The 18,476-nt window shown below is 43.0% G+C and overlaps 1 protein-coding gene across 3 annotated transcripts in view; it reads left to right on the top strand.

Moving 5' to 3' along the window:
* Positions 1-18,476, top strand: part of Dock8 (dedicator of cytokinesis 8) — a 180,370-nt gene that overhangs the window by 77,511 nt on the left and 84,383 nt on the right. For all 3 annotated transcript variants that reach the window (XM_042699402.1, XM_042699401.1, XM_042699403.1), the window contains 7 exons: positions 2,188-2,254; positions 4,039-4,188; positions 7,951-8,031; positions 9,299-9,458; positions 12,453-12,589; positions 13,443-13,536; positions 14,764-14,926. In XM_042699402.1, coding sequence (XP_042555336.1) covers positions 2,188-2,254; positions 4,039-4,188; positions 7,951-8,031; positions 9,299-9,458; positions 12,453-12,589; positions 13,443-13,536; positions 14,764-14,926 — 852 coding nt within the window. The remainder of the gene's footprint in view (positions 1-2,187; positions 2,255-4,038; positions 4,189-7,950; positions 8,032-9,298; positions 9,459-12,452; positions 12,590-13,442; positions 13,537-14,763; positions 14,927-18,476) is intronic.

Genomic DNA, 18,476 nt, shown 5'->3' with positions numbered 1-18,476 from the left:
TGTGTGTAATGTGATATGTGCATATATACAATATAGAAATACAAGCCCAGAGAAATGGGTTAGTTGATTAGATGGCTTTTTATTTCCAGTTCTTGGGCTTGAACTCAGAGTCTGGGCACTGTCCCTGAGCCTCTTCATACACAAGACTAGCACTAGCGCTCTACCACTTGAACCATAGTGCCACTTCCAGCTTTTTGAGTCATTTATTGGATATGAGTCTCATGGATGTTTCTGCCTGGGCTGGCTTTGAACCACAATCCTCAGACCTCAGCCTCCTGACTAGCTAGGATTACAGGGGTGAGCTACCAGCGCCCATCTTTAAATGACATCTTTAGCCATGCAGCATCTTGGAATAAGGACAGACTAAGGGGCATTGAGTCTTGGATTCAGCCCAAATAGTCCTCTAAAACATCCTCTGTTGAAACAGCGCCCTTGCCAATTTGGCCTAATTTACATGGATTGTAAGTAATGATGGTCCAGGTCTCTTCATTGCTGCTCACAGTGGGCAGGGGCCAAGGAGATGAGTTGTAAAACTGAGCATCTTGGGAGATGCTCATCTGTCAGTCAGATGCTCTTCTCCAACGGGGTAAGATTGTGCTTGGGGTCATCTGTTCTTCAGGCCCATCTTTTTTTTTTTTTTTTTTTTGCTGGACGTGGGGCTTGAACTGTGGGCCTGGATGCTGTCCCACAGCTCTTCAGCTCAAGGCTAGCGCTCTACCACTTGAGCCACAGTGCCACTTCCAGCTTTTTCTGCTTATGTGGTGCTGAGGAATCGAACCCAGGGCCTCATGCATGCAAGGCAAGCGCTCTGCCACTGAGCCACCTTCCCAGCCCCAGGCTCATCATTTTAAGAGGAATTAGCAGTTCGGGCGAATAGGAGAGGTTTATCCTTCTTTTCATTTTTCTCTTTGGTGCTGGGGATTGAACCCAGAGACTGACATGTGCTAGGCAAATGCTCTAGCATTCAGTGAAGTCTGTAGCCCCCATGGGGCTCCTCTTAACTAGTTTTCATGGGGCCAATGCCTCTCCGTGTTTGTTTGCAGTGACTGGTCTCCTCCCTGTCTCTGAAGGGTCAGACTTTCCCTCCATATCATTACCCCAGTCCTCTTTGACTGCCTCACTACAGATCTGAGGAAAAACAATCACACGCTTCTTTGTTTTACTATATGAAAAAAATCTCATCCCTTAGCATCTAATAGCAGAGCTTCTTACCTCCGCAGTAAAACATCAGCAAGCCTGTTGCCTAAGTGAGTCTGTCCTCTAAAGCATGGTGGTTTCCATGGTAAGAATAGTATTCAGGCTGGGCAGAAGCTCAGTAGTAAAACAGTTACTTGTCTAACATTTTCAGGGTCCTCATTTTGTTGTTGTTGCTTGTTTTTGTTTTGTCGGTCGTGGGGCTTGAACTCTGGGCCTGGGTGTTGTCCTTCAGCTCAAGGCTAACTCTCTACCACTTGAGCCACAGCACCACTTCTGGTTTTCTGGTGGTTTATTGGAGATAAGAGTCTCACAGACTTTTCTGCCCGAGCTGGCTTTGAACCATGATCTTCACATCTCAGCCTCCTGAGTAGCTAGGATGACAGACGGGTCACAGGTGCCTGGCTATTATTGTTCTTGGTGATCATAGAACTTGAACACAGGGTCTCTGCACTGTCCTTGAGCCTTTTGGCTCAAGGCCAGCCCTCTACCACTTTGAGCCAAAGTTCCACTTCTGACTTTTTGTGGTTAATTAGAGATAAGAATCTCACAAACTTTTCTGCTTAGGCTGGCTTCAAATTGAAGTCCTTAGATCTCAGCTTTCTGAGTAGCTAGGATTACAGGCATGAACCACCAGTGCCTGGCTCAGGGTTCTCATTTTAATACCCAATATTTCCAAAAATGATACTACTTGGATCAAGTCAAAGGTCCATACAATCTCTCAGTCAGTGCCACCAACAAACATTTTTGAGGAAAATGTAGCACCTACCATGACCTCAAATGCTTAGGAATGCTCCATGATCCTCCCATATTTCTCCATTAATATCCTTATATGACTTTCATGCATGGAGTTAGTCCAAGTATTCCTGGAAAATGCTTTCATTTTTAACTAGTTTATATATCCAGACACTTTCAGGAAGTTCAAAAATATCTAGGCTAAAACCATATTGATCTCTCTCTCTCTCTCTTTTTTGCTGTCTCTCTTTCTGGCAGATTTGAGATTGAAATTGAGCCTCTGTTTGCCAGCATTGCCCTGTACGATGTTAAAGAAAGGAAAAAGGTAAGGAAACAAGTAGTCTATCCTGAAGGCACACAGTGTTCATGACGTTCTGGATTCATGTTGTCAGTCTGACTTATATACAGCAGAAAAACACATTATGTTTGAAAGCAAATGATCTTTGATGGTTTTGATGGCTCCAGGCGTATTGCCTTGGGAAAAAATGATGATTTTGAAGGACTGATAGAGGATCCTTAGTGGTTTGTGGTCTTTGAAGAATCTTTAAGGGAAAGGCTCTTTGGAGGTGGTAGGATGGCTGGAATAGAGAGAGGAAAAGAACTAGCATTTGGAGTTATGTATCAAATAAAATAATATAACTTGGCCTCTTCCAAGCTTGGATATACACAGATTACAAAGTACGGGACACTGCCACAGGTCCATTGCAGATGACAGGCATCTTGTGCAGGAAATTCTACATCTTCTACTGGGGGAAGACCTCACCAACTTGCCAGGTGTTTTCCACAGAACAGAAATCAGCAGCTCAGCACTTCTCTGTGAGGGTTCTGTCATTTTGAAATTCTGAGAGGACAATGGCAAAACTAGGGGAGGGTGCTCTTGAGCAAATACCACTTCTCATTAAAACTCTCTTAGGAAAGGGGAACAGCCCTGGGCACTAGAGGCTCACATCTGTAATCCTGCTACCCAGGCTTACAACCTGCAATGCTGGCTAGTCAGAGCTGAGGATCAAGGTTTGAAGTCAGCCTGGGTAGGAAAGTGCATGAGACCTTTATCTCTAAATAATCACCAAGAAAGCTTGACACTTGGCTTCAGTGTTAAGGCACATCCTTGGGCTGAAAAGCTAAGGGATAGTGCCCAGATCCTGAGTTCAGGATCCAGTATTGTCACAGAAAGACAGAAGGAAGGGGAGGGAAGGAGAGGGGAGGGGAGGGGAGAGGAGGGGAGGGAAAGGAAGGGAGAGGAGAAAGAAAGAGAGAGAGAAGAAAGAGAAGAGAGGGAAGAGGAAAGGAAGAGAGGGGGAAGTAGGGAAGAAGAAAAGAAGAGAGAGATAAAGAGAAAGGATGGAAGGAAGGATAAAGGAGAAAATGAGAAGACAAGAGAAAAGAAAAGGGAAAACCCCAATAATGGCTTTTAAGTCACGCCAAATTAGAAAGCCAAGCATCATAGCATACCTTAGCTCAAAATGCTCAGTGGCTGCTCATAACTACCTCAATTACTAAGCACACACTGCTACTATCCATGCAGGGCTTACGGCCACTTCCTCTCCCTGATAGCTCTGTCTACTCCGCTCACTCTGGGTCTTCCAGCCTCTGTGTTTTCTACCTGTGCCGTGGAACTCCGGGTACTCTGCCCTGACACACGTCATCCTCTGAACGCCGGTGAGAGTCAGAATCACCTGGTTCTAGTGGCTTTTCCACGACAAGTTCTCTCAGTCAAGCCAATGATCTCTCACCTTCTAGAACTTCCATAATAGTTCTTTCTGTGAACAGGGTGACTTCTATTTTGCTTTAGTTAGTTATGTGTTGGCCCTATTCTCTCATTCTTGATTTTAGACTAAGTGCGATACTTAGAACATCATTGAAGCTCAGAAAATACTAATGGCTTCCTAAATCTTAAATGTTTCAAGGGATCTCTCTAAAATGGATCCAAAATATGTATAAATGATGGCAAAATATCAGCCTTTCTAGCAGCCACGAGTCACACACTGTGTCCATGGTTACAATAATTTCTTCAACGAGATATTGGTGTTGCTTTTGCACTGTTTGAATATGTTTAGCCCAAGAGTGCAGCAAGCGTAACTGATTTTTCCCTTTACTGCTCATTGACAGATCTCAGAAAATTTTCACTGTGACCTGAACTCTGACCAACTGAAAGGATTTCTGCGAGCTCATACACCTGCAGTTGATCCATCGAGCCAAGCAAGATCCGCAGTCTTCTCCGTCACCTACCCGTCCCCAGACATCTACCTGGTAGTCAAGGTAGGTAAGCCCAGTCTAATTTGTACGTTCCAGTGTTTCCATTGTCCTGTTGCTCCCATAGATCTGTGGGCTGAAAGAAAGGTCAGAATGTGTCTCCATGTCCTCTGGGAGATGAGATCGCTCCCTTCTCCACATAGCTCTTTCCTTTCACACCTAAATTCTGGTTTTAGATACTAGAAAGAAGAGGCGTTTTAGAACCTACAGTCCCAGGTTTGAGTCCTGTCTTTGAATGAAGTAGTTATCGGATTGGTTAATATCTAAACTTTCTAAGACTTAGTTTCCACATCTGTAAAGTAGAGACAGAAACTCACACAGATAGTCTTGACTACGCATGTAGCCTGAGCCCTTCTCCCTAAGGAAAGGAGAACAGAGGCAACTCTTTCAGATGGTTTTCAAACAATTTCATGCTTTTCCAAAGACCCACAGGGAAATGTTCCCATGTCACAGCTCTTGAAATTTTGATTTGTGGGCTGGAGTTTCCAAGTTTTTGCTCTATCCTTTTACCCCTGGCTCACAAACTGTTTCCAGTGAGAGGGATGATTTATAACCTTCCCTTTCAGAATAATTTGCTGGTGTAAGTAAACAAAAGGCTTTCTTTCTATACAAAAGTGATTGGTTAGACTTTCACAACACATATTGAGTATCTAACAAATTCTAAGTCAAATAATTGGCCTTCTTGACTCATGACACTAAAATTGTAAGACAAAATAAAACAACAGAGCCAAGTGTGTGATTTCACATACACCTAACTTTGCCTATGCCAAACATTTTTTGTTTGCTCGGTTTGTAATTTTTATCAATTCCCTCTTTGATCTTCTAAGTAATAGCATACAGATTAAAAAAATAACCCAGGTAGCTTGGAAGTCATTTTCTTTATAACATTTATAAAGATTATGAAAGATTTCTACAGCTCGAAGGGGATGTTTAAGGATGTTTATGGAAAGCACAGTTAAAATTCTAATGCTGGGGCCAAGCATGCACCTCAGTGGTAGACCACTTTGTAGTGAATATGAGACCCTGGTTTTATCCCCACACATTACAATAAAGATAACGTTTAATCTGTTGTCAAACATTAATGCTTGTCCTTTGTGTTGCAGTATTAGTTAGACATACTAGAAATTTAACTTAAATCCTAATATAGTTGTCCTGTATTTAAATTCACAATTCTCTCTTAGCCTGGGAAAACAATAAAACCAACACTGAATTATAAAGCTAAGGTTTATTTCATACTCTGCCTTTCAATAAATGATTTTTATTTTGACTGATTCACATAGTTATTTCCTAATGATTACTATCACTGACTTAAATAGGTCCTTAATTTTTTGAATCTATTAATATACCCATTGGATAATAACATACATACTCTGAAGTGTCTGGACATGAATTAAAATGTTTAAATATAGCAGGGCAATCCTGATTTGCTTCCTATTTGGTTCTTATTGGTCTTGGTTGTTGCTTGGTAGTGTTGGGGCTCAACCTAGGACCTTACGCATTCAAGGCAGGTGGTCTACCACTGAGCTACATCCCCTGCCTGCTAATTATCACTCTAAGGCCTTCCTTGTTGCTTTCCTCCTTAATAGTAAGTAGTTGTTTGATTTGTGCTTTTATTCCCAAGCTGAAGACTAGGATCTTAACTGTGTTTTAGGAAGAGTCTCCTAGTTCAGATATTGCATATGGGGATTCTTTTAGGCTTAAAGGTTTAGTTTAGGATTTTGTGCAATAGTTGAAAAGATTTGTTTGACAAATGAGGAATAGAAAGTGAGCATAGGAGTTAATCTCAGGCTTTTAAAACCTGTTTCAAAATAAAGCTAGGCAATGAGTAGAGTAGATAGCAGCTTTTCTCCCTTAAAAGTCCTCAGTGAGTCTAACATGTTCCTTCGTGACATCTCCCATGCTGATGGGTATTCATGAATTCCATTACACACACCTTGACACAACAGCCATAGAGAAGGGCTATGTGGTGGGTGCTCCTAACACGCTCTAGTCCTTTCCACAAAGAGCCCAGTGCAGTGAAGGGGAGAGCGGCTCCAGGTCTGATCTTTTCTAGACATTCCTGCTTTCAGATTAAAAAAAAATAATATTTTATAAATATTATAATAAATAATATAAATATAAATATAGAAATAATAATAAAGCCTTGGGGTTCCATTTCCTGCTTTAGGACCCTAATGGAAAGTTTTCTTCATCTGTGTTCAAAGTTAATTTGTAGACCATGTTTTTAATCTATTGACTCCGTGAGAAAATAAGCTTCCTTCCAATTTGTTCTACAAGCTTCTGATGAAGAGCTTTGGGAGAATAAGGACCACATTGATTGTGTTCACCACCTAATCTCCCCCAGCAGCTGCCACAACAACGGGTCTTGGAGAATGAATGAATGAATGAATGGATGGATGATGAGTGCTGGTGAACAAGTATACTAGTCAGCTTCTAGCTGAAGTACTTTGTATCTGTGTTCGTCTCTCAGTGTTCCAGCCTTCCTTTCAGGCTATGACCAAGAGATGAGCTTTTAAATGCCTTTTGGGAGAAGAGGGACTTCCTGCTTGCCATCCTCCTGAATGAGGTGTCCGATTAACCTGTGCCACTACATCAGACACCCCTCCCACAGAAGCCGATCTGATCGAACACTTTGTGCTTATCTGACAGTGTTGATGCAGAATGTCTATGTTGACCCAGTTTCTCGCCCATCTCAACTGACGACACAGGCTACTGACACTGCATCCAATTGTTTTTCCTCATCAAAACTCTAAGCTTTCTTTAGGCAGAGAATTAGAAATTTCTCTTCTATTCTTTCTCCTAAATACAATTCCCATTTCATATCGGGCCACCAATTCCTTACCTGAGGCAAATTGGAGCAACTGTTGACAGCAGTAACTCATCTTCATTCATCCTGTGGCCAGCAAGCAAATGGGAAGTTGCGCCTCTCATTGCTTTTGGAAATCCAGAAAAGCAACCATAGTAGGAAATGCAAGTGGGGAGGCACAATTAGAAATAACCTACCCTGGGCTGGGAAGGTAGCTCAGTGGTAGAGCGCTTGCCTTGCATGCCTGAGGCTCTGGGTTCGATTCCTCAGCACCACATAAACAAAAAGAAAAAAGCCGGAAGTGGTACTGTGGCTCAAGTGCACTAGCCTTAAGCTGAAGAGCTGAGGGACAGTGCCCAGGCCCAGAGTTCAGGCCCCACGACCGGACCCCCCCACCCCCCAAAAAAAAAGAAAAAAAAAAGAAATAACCTACCCTGTTATTTCTTCATTTTTGTAAAAAGGTTTTAGTTCCGAGCCTGACTTTTACAGAGACCATATCTCTTTTCTACTTTGTAGGCAATAATAAAGAAAATGATCTTTTCATTTCCTACATCTGTCCCCTGAGTTTTAGTTTATAAAATAACATTTATTGCATTTTTAGTATGGATATAATACATATTTATTGGTTCAAAATAGAAACTACACGTTGGCAGCAGGAAGAAAAATTTTTAAAAATCACTTCCACTATGCAAAGATAGCCACCGTTAACATTTTGCTGTGCATCTACTATCATCCTTGAAATGTACCTTTATGATTTTTGTCTTAACAAAAACTCTATGGTAGTCTCTATTTTTTCTTACAAAAAAAAAACTCTATACAGTATACTGTTTTTTAATCAGAAAACATTATGGTTGTCCTGTGTCATCAAATTTCATTATAGACGTAATTGTAATCTTTGCATAGATTCTATTTTACGTGGCTGTAATTCACTTGCTCTGTTTTAATCCTGTTTTTGTTGCTAGATTGAAAAAGTCCTGCAACAGGGGGAAATTGCAGACTGTGCGGAGCCTTACATGGTGATCAGAGAAAGTGAAGGTGGAAAGGTAGGAGCTTTGACTATTGCAAAATGGTGATATATTGGGATAAGTAGACATTTTCAGAGGTACTCTTAGGGTTTCATACTGTTTCAGACAGGGACATAGTACACTCTGTGTCTAAATTGTATTTAAACAAAATGGGAAAGAGAAACCAATGATCAATAATGGTCTTTTTCAAAAAAAAATAAAGTATTGAACTCACTCATGATTCTAGCTATCAATGAATGACTATAACATTCCATTGAAACAAAGGCATACCTCATTGCCTGAGAGGACTTCCAAGACCCCCATACCCCTAAAACAGGACCAAAGCATCCTCCACAACATGGATGTGGTCCTGTGGGGAATTGGCTCTGACCACCCTATCCTAAATTAATTAGCCCGATGGAGACTACGCCATAACTTTTCCCAGCACCCATTTGCAAAAGCTCCTCAGTGATTTTTCAGACCATAGCCTTTTGGGGAAAAAAAAAATATCTTTAGCCAGACTCATAAACTTCAAATAAAATTGCTTGAATTCAGCACACTTGTGTTTTAAAATCCATCACTTAGTCTGAACTTTAAAAGAATGCAATTATTGTTAGTAAACAAGTACCAAAAACTGTTTCTGTTTAATCTATAGATCTTTTTGGAGTTTTCAAAGCAGACTTTTGTAAAACACGTGCTCTTGGAAATCTGACAGATCATGTCTTAAGTTTTTCCCTCCGGTTTCTCTCAAGAGAATGAAAATCATGTAACTATACCTGAAAGAATCCTTTAGAAATTCACCACTATACCATATCTGGGTGCTATTGGCTCATGCCTATAATCCTAGCTACTCAGGAGGCTCAGATCTGAGGGTTGTGGTTTGAAGCCAGCCCTGGCAGGAAAGTCTGTGAGACTCTTATCTCCAATTAACCACCAGAAAACCAGAAATGGTGCTGTGGCTTACAGTGGTAGGGTACTAGCTTTGAACAAAAGCGCTCAGAGACAGTGCCCAGGCCCTGAGTTCAAGCCCCACAACAAAAAATTCACCAGTATCAAAAGCTCTGTACTTTTCTCCTTTTAACAGAAGATCTAGTTTACTAATTGAATATAGTGACTCTAATCTCTCCCTTGTACAATCTGTTTCCTTGCTAAGAGACTCCTGGTGTGAGCCAGTCATTGTTCTGCTGGTCCCTTTCCCTTGGTGGGTTTGGTCTATGGGGACCTCTGTCAGGTGAGGCAGGAGCAGTTGGCGTGGTGCTGATGTTGTATTGCTTATTCCAGCTCCTCTCTTTCTGTTTCCCTCTAGAGCAAAGAAAAGATTGAAAAACTGAAACTTCAAGCAGAGGCCTTCTGCCAGCGTCTGGGGAAATACCGGATGCCCTTCGCCTGGGCTCCCATTAGCTTAGCAAACATTTTCAGCATCTCCACCCTTGACAGGGAGGGAGCGGAAACAGAGCCCGTGGCTGGTAAGAGTCTCATCTACATCCAGAAGCAGAGGGCTCCCCAAGTGTGCCCACCCTCGGCCATCCACAGGCACTTGGGAGTTAGGAGGAGAACATGGAGACGGGAAAGCGGAAGGCAGGATAAACAGAATGGACGTTATCAAGGCTGACTTGCTTATGTTTGGTTGAACAGATTCTCCCAGTTATCACAGACATTCATGGAATTTAAAATATGTTCTTACAGCCTTAACATTTTGAAAGTCAATTTTCAAAGCCTAAAGCTGGTGGCATGTACCTATCATTGCAGCTACTTAGAGTGCCAGGATCTGAGGATTGAAAGTCCAAGCCAGCCTTGGTAGGACAGTCCCTGAGACTTTTATTATCTCCAAACACACACACACACACACACACACGCACGCACGCATGCACGCACGCGCGCGCGCACACACACACACACACACACACACACACACACAGAGCTGGAAATAAAGCTGTGACTCCGGTGAATAGAACATGTCCAGGCCCTGAGATAAAGCCCTAGTACCAACATACACACACATATACACACCACAAAAAGATATTTTTAGTAATCAATGCCCACTGTCGAAAAATAAAATTATTGCCAGGTGCCAGTGGCTCTCACCTGTAATCCTAGCTGCTCAGGAGGCTGAGAAGCGAGGATCAAGGTTCAAAACTAACTTGGGGAAGCAGCCTGTGAGACTCTTATCTCCACTTAACCATCAGGAAACTAGATGAAGCACTGCAAGCTCAGAGTGGTAGACTGCTAGCCTCGCGTAAGAAAGCTTAGGTAAATTGCCAAGGCCTTGAGTTCAAGCCTCATGGCCAACAAAAAAACCCAACCAAATAAATAAATAAAATTCTCAGAAATAACAAGAAATGTTAAACATCTATAATGTAACAACCAAGATGGAAAGACTTTGAAAAGCAAGACTCAGTTCTCAGGAAAATATCCATTCTCTTGAAAGTTTATTTTGCCAAGTGCAGTGAACATAAGAATGGGTGCCAAAAGGATATCTAGTACGGTCCTAAATTATTTCCCTTGTTTCTTTTTTGTTATTGTCATTCACCACCTCTCCCTTGATGTGACCAATTAATTTCCTGCAAGGTGAAGGTGTAAAACTGCCTAAATGTTTGAGAGATTCCCAGTAGATCCAACTCCAGTGCCAAGAACAAGGTTTCTGTTTTCCTAAATGCCTCTGTACCCAGCAAATATTTGTCTCCCTTTTTTATTTATTCTGCATTTGTTACCTCTGCTACTTTTTAAAATTAACTTGTACTAGCTCTACTAGCTATATAAGGAGATATTTCATTGTAACCTTTCCATGAGTGTATACAGTGTATTCCAATGAACCCCTGTCATCTCTCCCCCAATACAGTTTGAGCGGGTTTCATTGTTTTATTTTTATGCTGGCTGACAATCTGTTTAGACCATCCTCTTTCATTCTCATTAGCCCAAACCCCTCTTGCTTTCCCCTCCCTCAACAGATCCTGTTTCTCTTCTCTTCTCCCCACCCTTACCTCTTAGCTCTACCATGTCTGAAATGTTTGTCTTTCTCCAGAGAAGGGAGTAGAAAGAGTTTGCTATTGCGTGACTGTTTGCTATTATTGTTGTGTAACTGCTAATGGGTCATGAATGCCCCTTTTCTTCATTTAGACTGGCTCATCACAATTGTTCTAATGCCAACGTCTGGGCATACCCTTATTGGAAATCTTTAAGTGGGGGAGTTGGGCAGGCCCCATAAGCTAGACAGTTCAGGAATAGGGTTTAGCTGAAGCCTCTTTGGCTAAGATCAAGTACCCTGAACCACAGAGGTGCAATGTATTTGTGCTGTGTTTAGGTAGACACAAGGAAGTTCCAACTTGGCTTTGAGATAAAAATCAGGGAGAAGGGGCTGGGAAGGTGGCTCAGTGGTAGAGCGCTTGCCTTGCATGCATGAGGCCCTGGGTTCAATTCCTCAGCACCACATAAGCAAAAAGAAAAAAGCCGGAAGTAGCACTGTGGCTCAAGTGGTAGAGCGCTAGCCTTGAGCTGAAGAGCTGAGGGATAGTGCCCAGGCCCAGAGTTCAGGCCCTATGACCGGACCCAAAAAAAAAAAAAAAGAATCAGGGAGAAGATAGCCCTCCAGAGCAGGTTGTAACTGTAACAGTTCTAGACCATTTGACTCTTCCTGACAGAACCCTAGTTTCTCTGGTTTAAAGCCACAAGACTTCTACCTAAGTAAGAGGGACTAGAAACAACTACACCAAGTTTCAGGATCCTGTCCATAGACTCCAGTAGAAAGGTCAGTCCTAATGTCCAGTCTGCCCTTGTAGAGCAGAGGCAAGCTAGAAGCTGGATGTACATAGGCTGACCACTGTGTACTTAGGGTGAGATCCCAGATGCCTTCAGGGTTGTTTGAGTAGTACACACCTCTCCCAGTGGAATGCAGATGTAGAAATAAAACCAAAGCAAACCCAGAGCTGACTAAATAAAGCTTATCAGGAGAGCCTGCTCTGGCTTCAGCCCTGGGACTCATACTGGTAGCTTCTGGCCTGCCCTAGTCTCCAGAAAGGGAGCCCAGGGCTGATATCAACCTTTCACTCTGCAAGACTCCTCACCTAGCAAAGGCTGGGTCCATGAGGAGCAATGGTGGTCAGATCCAAGGTGACCCCATTCAGCAACTTTACCCATACCTTAAATATGGTTAGTAATTGCTGTGAAAGGCCCAGGTGCTAGTGGTTCATACCTTTACCCTGAGCTACTGAGATCTGAGAGTCGTAGTTTGCAGCCAACCCAGGCAGGAAAGTCTGTAAGACTCTTTATCTCCAATGAACCACCAGAAAACCAAGAGTGAAGCTGTGACTCCGAGTGGTAAAGCATTAGCCTTAGCAAAAGAGCTCAGGAACCATGCCAAGGCTTTGAGTTCAAGCCCTAGGCCTGGCAAAAAACAAACGAACAAATAACTACTGTGTGTTCAAACAAAGTACAGTGTAGAAAGGCAATTGTTTGTCTTAAAGGAAGAAGCTCTTCAGGTGAGCGGAGGACTTGGTCCCAATCCAGAAGACTGTCGGAACGAGCCCTCTCCCTGGAGGAAAATGGAGCTGGATCTAGCTTCAAAGCCACCACTATGACCATTAACAGCTTTTTCAAGCAGGTATCTACGTTGCAGTGAGTCTGGATTTGTGCCTAGATGCTGGGGCTCTATGGGGATTGTATTGTAGTGAGGGGAGAGAAAGCTAATTCACCTCACCAGGCCTCAGTGTCATCATCTACAGCAGAGGGGCTGCTGGTGCTTGCTTCGTATGGCTATTGGGAAGTTGGATGACACAAAGCATATAAAGCTCTTCTGAGAGTGCCCAGGACACAGTAGGTGCTCACTGAGTGTTAGACACAGTAAGTGGTGCTTTTGCCCCACTATTACGAAGTATCTAACTTGATTATAGTGGTTAATCCCTTCAATAAGGCTGTGAAGAGAATCTGGCCAAGATGTCCTTTCTCTACTGAGAAATGTCTTCTCCCTACCAGCTGCTATCCTGTGCCAGCTTGGCAGGATTCTGTTACACATAGGAGATGGCCATTCCAGATGGCATTCTTTGTCTGCTCAATAAGTATTAAGACTATTTTTTTTTCTTTTCTACTTCCTAAGCTGAGCACTAGTGGCTCATACCTGTAATCCTACCTGCTCCAAAAGCCAGCCCAGGCAGGAAAGTCTGTGAAATTCTGTCTACAATTAACCAGCAAAATGCCAGACCGGAGGTGTGGCTCAAGTGGTAGAGTGTTCAAGCCCCAATTTCAGTATATGCACACATACAAAAAAAAATTACTTCCCTAGAATTCCCAAATGCACCCAGAAAGTGCAGTCTACCTTGGAATGCACTCTTAAGTCCCATCCATTCCAATTTTGGTGACATTCTTATTAGAACTCAAAAGTCTTACAAATCTCTGACCCTAAATTCAACAGGCATCAGTATGTCTACCTACACTAACCCAACTTGTTCTTCCGGCAGGAGGGAGACCGTCTTAGTGATGAAGACTTGTTCAAGTTCTTAGCTGACTACAAGAGATCTTCATCCTTACAGAGAAAAGTCAAGTCAATCCCAGGTATGGATGGCTTGTCTTTATCCTCCTGGGCTATGCCCAACCATTTAATGCAATTAGACATTCTTGGCCTAAGACTACAGTTAAAAAAAATCATTTTCCAAGTACAATGTGGGGTTTTGCCATCAAAGTTAAGAATCTAAAGTGGTCTGCTTAATGGATTTTAGTAAACCTACAATACTTTGTATTTTTCTTTAGGGGTCGATTCTACAAATGTACTCTAAGTCTAGTTTCTCAGATAATCAGATACTTGTTGGAATAGAAAAGCCCTCTTTTATCAAGTAAAACATTGTATGGAATCTTAGTATAAAAAAAGAGTACATGGGGCTGGGCCTGGTGCTGCTCACATGTAATCCCAGCTTCTTGGAAGGAAGAGGTATGAGAATCATGGCCAAAGCCAGACCAGAGCAAAAGCATGAGACCCTATCTGAAAAAAAAAATTGAAGGGCTGGGGAAATGGCTTAAGTGATAGAGCACTTGCTTAGCCCTCAGTTAAATCTGCAAAGAGACAGAAAGAGCCAGAGAGGAGGGGAGAGAGAGAGAGAAAGAAAGAGGGGGGAGGGAGAGGGAGAGAAAGAGAGAGGGTGTGGGAAGGGGAGGGGGAGGGGGAGATGGAGAGGGAGGGGGAGAGGAAGAATGTGAGATTTGTTGGTAGGAGATATCCTTCGCACAATGACTCATACGGCATTTCTGAAGTACCCTAGAACAGCAGAGTTTGAAAACCACCCATTTTTACTCCCGGTGATGCAGGAAAATTACTATGTTTCTTGTTGTTCAGTTTTGTTTGTTTATAGTGTTGGTATTGAGGTTTAAACTTGCTTGGCTTTCTGGCTTACAGCTGGTATTCTAGCACTTGAGCCACATCTCCAGCCCTGCTTTATTTCTGGTTCATTGGAAATGAAATCTCAAAAAAAATTTTCAGCCCAGCCTGGCTTCAAACCATGATCCTCCAAAGTCTCGGCCTCCTGTGTAGCTAGGATTACCAGGCTACTGTAACAAGGCACTCATAATATTGTATAGTTCTAGAAGGAACTCTAATTCATTTCCTACTAAATTCTTGATATTTATTTTATAGAAATCAAACCCTAAAGCATTATCATGATAGGAGATTTTCCCATTTAGCTGTAAATACTAAGAACACTCTTGCACTTGTATATTTTATGCTTATTATCATGTCCCTCATGGCGTGACCCTGTCTTTACTGACCGCATGCTGTGGTGTTGCCTTTAGGCTTACTCAAGCTGGAAATATCTCCCGCTCCAGAGGTGATCAGTGGTTGCCTGACGCCTGAAATGTTGCCTGTGAAACCCTTCCCCGAAAACCGGACTCGGCCGCACAAAGAGATTTTGGAATTTCCCATCCGAGAAGTGTATGTCCCTCATACTGTGTACAGGTAAGAAATGCAGGCTGCTCAAGGGCCCACTGTCAGTCTTTTGTCTGGATCACGCATCTGTTATCTTCTAGCCTCTCTTGGTTCCTCCGAAGCTTGAGGGATAATGTGATAACTCTAAGACTTCTGTCTAAAGAGATCTTCTAAAGATGGTTTGTCTGATTCTCTTGTCTCTGTGTCTCTGTCTCTGTCTGTCTGTCTGTCTGTCTGTCTGTCTGTCTGTCTCTCTCTCTCTCCTTTTCTTTTTGTCTTTTTTGGTGCCAGTATTGAGACCTGAATCCAGGGTTTATACACTATCCCTTAGCTTTTCAGTCAAGGCTAGAGTTCTACGAACATTTTTGCCTCTTCTGGTAGTTAGTTGGAGATGAATGTCACCGACTTTCCTGCTGGTGCTAAGATTACAGGCATGAGCCACCAGCACCCAGATTCTGGTTCTGTTTTACAAGAAAGGGTTTCTTCCATCATCAGTGTAATTTAGATTATAGTGGATACACTCTTACTGGAAATGAATAAGCTCTGGTTTTCTTTTCTTTCTTTATTCTTTTTTTTTTTTTTTTTGTCAGTTATGAGGCTTGAACTCAGAGCCTGGGCACTCTCTCTAAGCGTTTGAGCTCAAGGCTGGCATGCAACCATTATGAGTCACAGTGCCAGTTCTGGTATTCTGGTGGTTAATTGGAGATAAGAGTCTCAAAGACTTTCCTCCTGGTCTGGCTTTGAACCATGATCCTCAGATCTCCTCTAGGATCCTAAGTAGCTAGGATTGCAGGTGTGAGCCACCAGTGCCCAGAAAGCTCTGCTTTTCTTCTGTGCAGAGGGACATAGAAGGAAGAGAGTCATGTGGCCGCAGTATTCTAACTTGTTTAAAAGACAGATTTTCAGCTCAAAACAACTAAAGTAATATATTATTTCATTTTCATTCATTAAGCTGAAGTAGCAACATGTGTGTGGCACCTAGCATACTGGAAAGCAAGGAGCTGGACTTAAAGGCCTGAAAGGCTGGGGTAGCTTTGATTTCTCATAGTGGTTGATAGATGGGGGACTAGGAAGGGTCACTTGTCAGTATACATGCCCCACAAGCATGGCTGCTCATGTACTTCCCTTGTGTATTTTGAGAATTCTTTTTTGTCAGTCATGGGTCCTGAACTCTGGGCCTGGGTGCTGTCCCTCAGCTCTTCAGCTCAAGACTAGCGTTCTACCACTTGACCCACAGCACCACTTCCAGCTTTTTCTGCTTATATGGTGGTGCTGAGGAATCGAACCCAGGGCCTCATGCATGCAAGGCAAGCACTCTACCACTGAGCCAACCTCCCAACCCTATTTTGAGAATTCTTAATGCTATATCAAGCATTTTTCCCTCTATAACCTAAAACACTATGCCTTATTGTTTCTGGGTTTTACATAAAGCATAACATCAAATCATACTGATGAGGTGAAATCTTCTTTAGTTCTGCTTTCTAGCCACAGCCCTCTGTCTTGCTGGCCAGTCTTCAAAGTTACCATGAAGGAAAAAACACCAGCTTTCTTGCATTTCCTGTGGTTTTACACATGCATGCACACATACATGCACACATGTTCACACAGATTTCCTGCAATTATTGAATTGTATTTTTTTTCTATCTTCACTTAAAGTTTGCATACAGAAACCAGACACCATTGGCTCCCGCCTGTAATCGGGTGGGGGCTGAGATCTGAGGATCACAGTTTGAATCCATCCTGGGCAGAGAAATCTATGAAACTCTTAATCTCCAATTAACCACTAAAATGCCAGAAGTGGAGGTGTAGCTCAAGTGGTAGAGTGCCAGCTTTGGATGAAAACGCTAAGGGAGAATACTGAGGACCTGGATTCAAGACCTAGTGTGGGCATGCACGTGCACACAGACAGACAGACAGACAGACAGACAGACAGACAGACACACACACACACACACACACACACACACGCACAAGGAAAAGGTAAAGAGCCTTAGAGCTCACATAACCAACATCCCCTAACCCATATTCCAGATGACAGACATTCAGTTCCCCCATTTCCCCAGAGGAAGATGAGGGTGTGGACCTATTTGCTTTGAAAGGCTGTTTGTATCCGTTCAGAAACCTTATCCTATAATGGGGGGGGGGAGGGGGGAATGCCTTGTGGCCTGGAATAAACTTGTACCAAATGAATTCTAGTTATTCATCTTCCCGTCAGCCTTTAATCACCCATGGGAGTCATTTATAACTCTTTCTACTCCTTGCTGCAACCATTATCCCTTAATTACAGCATGATGGGGTTTGGAACACGCTAGTGCTCTGAGTGATTAGGAGATACAGGAGTGCGGGGAAGGGCGAGTCTAGGCCGGTTGCTATGGCCCAACTTGGTATCATGAAAAACAGAACCACCCCCCCCCCCCATGCACAGAAAGGTCAAGGTTAGTTACTGATTGGAAGTCAGGTCTTTACTCTTAGACATAGTAGAAGACACTTCCTCCAGTTCTTGGCTCCTTGGCTGCCATATTTGATAGCTTGTTCAAGAGAACACAGCGAGAGAATGAACTTGGTTCAGAATCTCACCACATGAAAACTCCAAGGAATTTCCCGAGCGTGTTGTCTAAGCCTCTTGTGCTGCTGTTGAGTGTGTAGAGTTCCTTTTTCCAGCTCTCTCAGTGCTTTAGAGGGGTTGGTTTGGTGAGTCTTGAGCCAAGAGTAGATTAACTCTCCCCTTTCCTAAGCCTCTATCCTATTTATGTAGTGGAAATGGAAGCCATCCATTTAGGTCTGGGTGAAGCCAGTATGGTAATTTGACTAAGTACCTTGGGAGACCTCACTTCCTTACTTCTGTCAGTTTTCTCTTCTTTTTAGTCCTTTATCTCCTCAAAAACCTGCAGTCCCGTGGCTTTCCCACATCCTCTCACATAAAGAAAGGTCCTTTAAGTAAAGACCTCTAAGCTCATTCAATAATTAATCCTTCTCAGAAGTATTGTCATGTTGGTAAGGACAAAGGTTCCTGACTCTTTCCTTCTTTTTTTTTGTTTTTATCTTTATGCCGATTCTGGGGCTTGAACTCAGGTCCTGGGCACTGTCCCTGAGCTTTCTTTGCTCAAGACTGGCACTTTTTATCACTTGAGAACACAGCCCCACTTCCAGCCTTTGGGGTGCTTAATTGGAGCTAGCTTTGAACTGCAATCCTCAGATCTCAGCCTTCTGAGTAGTCAGAATTGCAAGTGTGAACCACCAGTGCCTGGCTCCTATTTCTCTTAGAAAAGAGTTCCCTTGACTTTCCTGCGGAACTCTAGACGTGCTAATGGGACAGGTTTAACATGTAGGGCACAGTAGTGCTGTGGTCCTAGTGGCAGATGCTGTCTGGTCTGGTATGAGTGGCAGCCAGTCACACATTCATGCAGGAATGAATGGCGATAAAGCTCCCCGTGTATCACTGTGAGAGTAGAACTCAAGGAACTTTTGCCTTCCTTTTACAAGCATCTGCCATCAGCCCCTCCTCCCCCCAAGGACAGTGGCTTCTGATTAGCCTATCAGAAGCCTCATTTCCTCCACCTCTTGAGGTGTTTCCTTTCTT

Source organism: Dipodomys spectabilis, unplaced genomic scaffold, assembly GCF_019054845.1.
Source record: "Dipodomys spectabilis isolate Male_0828 unplaced genomic scaffold, ASM1905484v1 ptg000241l, whole genome shotgun sequence".
Taxonomy (NCBI): Eukaryota; Metazoa; Chordata; class Mammalia; order Rodentia; family Heteromyidae; genus Dipodomys; species Dipodomys spectabilis.
This window is presented reverse-complemented; position numbering and strand designations above follow the sequence as displayed.